Consider the following 2,917-nt stretch of genomic DNA (forward strand, 5'->3'; position numbering starts at 1 on the left):
GCTCAAAATGATGCCCTTGCTCATATTGGCCAGTTGTGTATTGGCTATAATAAGGGTTTTGAGTATGGCCTTGCATCATAACCCCCCAATATGGCCATGTCGTCCAAACCCAGGTTGGGACCAGCCTCCAGCACTGGATCTGGACAAGTGGCCATATTGGGAAGGTTGTTGGTATGATGGCATATGGTAATGTGCTTGCCTTGGTGGATTTTGGGTGGGAACGGCTAGAGGTGTAGGCACACGTGGAGGGGGTGCTTCAAATACTTGTTGAGCATGCACCTGTTGAGATGATGGAAGGCGCAGGACGTTACGTGCTGATAGCTGCCACCTCTCAATGAACTCAAATAATTCATAGGGTTCATTTGGTGGGGTACATGCATCAATAAGTATTTGAAAACACCCTCTCACACATAGCCTCACCTCACGGGGTATGGGACGGAGGTACCGGGCCAGGCTCCTCGAATAGGCCTCCTCACCATCATCCTGTGCAGCCCATGCCAAATAATTAAGGACCCCAATGGCGGCAATTGACAGCAGGCTGTGGGGATGTCTCCAGTGGAACAGTAGGGCTGCTACTGTTTCCTGCATCATCCTGGCTTATTACTGGAACTGGTGTTGCTGTGGGTGGTGGTGCAGCTTCTTGGCCAGTTGTTGCTGGATCTTGTGGTGCAACTGAAGATGTTGCAGGAGGGATGCCACTAGAAGGATGTGAAGATGGGCCAGCCACCTCTTCCCCAACCAAATCTATCAGGGCCTCCGAGTCTGAGCCAGTCTCCCTCTCAGTGAGGTTTGACTGCGTTCTGTTTGTAAAGTATGAGAATAATTAATTAAAATTAAACATTTTACCTTTATAAAACATATGTGTAATTTTTTATGATGTTTTTACTTACGGTCTCAGATCCATACTGGGATCTAAAAAGGAGAGTTGGTCATAATAAATATATTTTCTCTTTTTTGCAGGCGCTGCTGACCCACTCCTGGCCCGCTGCTGTCTTTCTCTCCTATATTGGTCGCGTATGCTGCGCCATCGTCTCATAACATCTTCCACTGCAATGAAAGAGAAAAAAATAATGTATAAGGTCATTGTGCACAGTGGTACCACAATGTGTCAGTGATATAACAGATTTTAATGTGACCTAGTAACCTGCATTTCTTAAAAAAGATCATCAATATAAATATTGTAAACACAATTGGCACCATATGATATAATGGAAAATACATAGAATTTCAGGCCATAAGGACAGGGTTCTCTCCCCTCTGTAGCAGTATGTCATTGTAAATTTGTTTAATGTAAAAGACATCTATAAAATTCTGTACATAACCCTTTTCTCATGTCCAGCACCATGTAATTAATGGTGCTATATAAATAAATGAGATTAATCTTAATGAAAATAACAAAAGGCCCAAATTCATGTAGGTAATGCAGTTTGCAGTATTATTCATAGAGAATCATGAGTGTACTTACTTATCTGCCTCTGGACCTCACGTGGCCGCTGCTCATATTCTGGGAAAAGGATCCCACATATGCTCCTCCATGCCGCCTCTTTTCTGGCCCGGTTGGAATAATGGCCATCTCGCTGATCCCATATTTCTGGCCTCTCTTGCACCAGGACCAGCAGCATTTCGATATTAATAACATAGGACATGATGCAGGAGACTTCGTGGAGGCGTGCGGCAGACTTCCCGGATGTCTGTCTGGCTTTTTCAGCTAATTTGCATGTCTAAGCTTCCTGATTGAGGGCTTGGCACATTTCATGTCACCTGCTGAACTCTTGCATATTTTACGCAAGTCACACTGTTGGTCCGTGTGTAATCCGTATTTTTTGCGCACCCATAGACTTCATTGGTGGATTTCTTGCGCAAAACGCTGACAAACGCAGCATGCTGCGATTTTCTACTGTCGTAAACTATGGATGCGTAATATACGCAGATAGGAGCTGCCCCATAGAGAATCATTGGTCCGTGTGCAATGCGTAGTTTTTGCGCCTCGCATATGTTCGTAAAACTCTCTAGTCGGACGCCGGCCTAAGAGGTAAAAGAAACTGCTATCCCTGTGTCCTACAATTATTCCTGCACCCTCAGTCCTGTACCCCACCGTCAATCATCTCTCTTTCCAACTACACCGGGAGCCCTGGGGTCCAAGCTCTACTTGTGCGGAGCTATATCATCTAAACTGCAAAACCATCAGCCCCAGAGGACCCCTTTAAGCAGCGTCGGCCACCCCTGGCCGAATACACGAACATTACTACATTAGCCTTTATTCCCATTTTCATTAACCCCCTTTTAATGGATGCCCAGGTCCACAGGCCGGGTCACTGCCACCGTGACTACCCCTTTAAGAACAGAACCGCCCCGATACCAAGTACCCCACGGTCCTAGCTGGCGCTCCAACTATCAGTCAGCATTTGCATTCTCTAGAGATTTCTTTTCTCATTACCAGTCAAGAGCATTAACCTTCTCATTATGAGAACTCAATTGGACTCTTGCCATTTGTACATTGCTATCAGTGAACAGTTGAAAGTCGTGTGTCTGGCTGTGGGCAGACGTCTTCCCAATGAAAGCTGCACGCTGTTCTGACAAGTGAACGTCATGTAGATCTGCAGGTCCTGAATCACCAGACAGAATTCACAGGTGCACATTAATAAAATACTTAGTGGTTTAGCAAGGCATGGAGAATGTTTAGCAGAGTCATCCAGTCCAACAATAAGGTACATAATGTAAGTTTAGGAGACTCAGACAAAGCAAATTATGATAAACTAGATGGTGGCCCGATTCTAACACATCGGGTATTCTAGAATATGCATGTCCACATAGTATATTGCCCAGCCACGTAGTATATTGCCCAGCTGCGTAGTATATTGCCCAGCTACGTAGTATATTGCCCAATCACGTAGTATATTGCCCATCCACGTTGTGT

At 45.2% G+C, this 2,917-nt stretch overlaps 1 protein-coding gene across 1 annotated transcript; it reads right to left on the reverse strand.

Annotated features, from left to right (window-relative positions):
- Nucleotides 1-505: 505 nt before the first annotated feature.
- Nucleotides 506-1,646, reverse strand: LOC138666814 (uncharacterized). Its single transcript, XM_069754990.1, has 3 exons — nt 1,466-1,646; nt 891-1,047; nt 506-800 (listed from the first exon to the last, which is right to left on the reverse strand). The coding sequence occupies exons 1-3, from the start codon at nt 1,644-1,646 to the stop codon at nt 506-508; spliced, it is 633 nt and encodes a 210-aa protein (XP_069611091.1).
- Nucleotides 1,647-2,917: the final 1,271 nt, after the last annotated feature.

Source organism: Ranitomeya imitator, chromosome 2 (genome assembly GCF_032444005.1).
Source record: "Ranitomeya imitator isolate aRanImi1 chromosome 2, aRanImi1.pri, whole genome shotgun sequence".
NCBI lineage: Eukaryota > Metazoa > Chordata > Amphibia > Anura > Dendrobatidae > Ranitomeya > Ranitomeya imitator.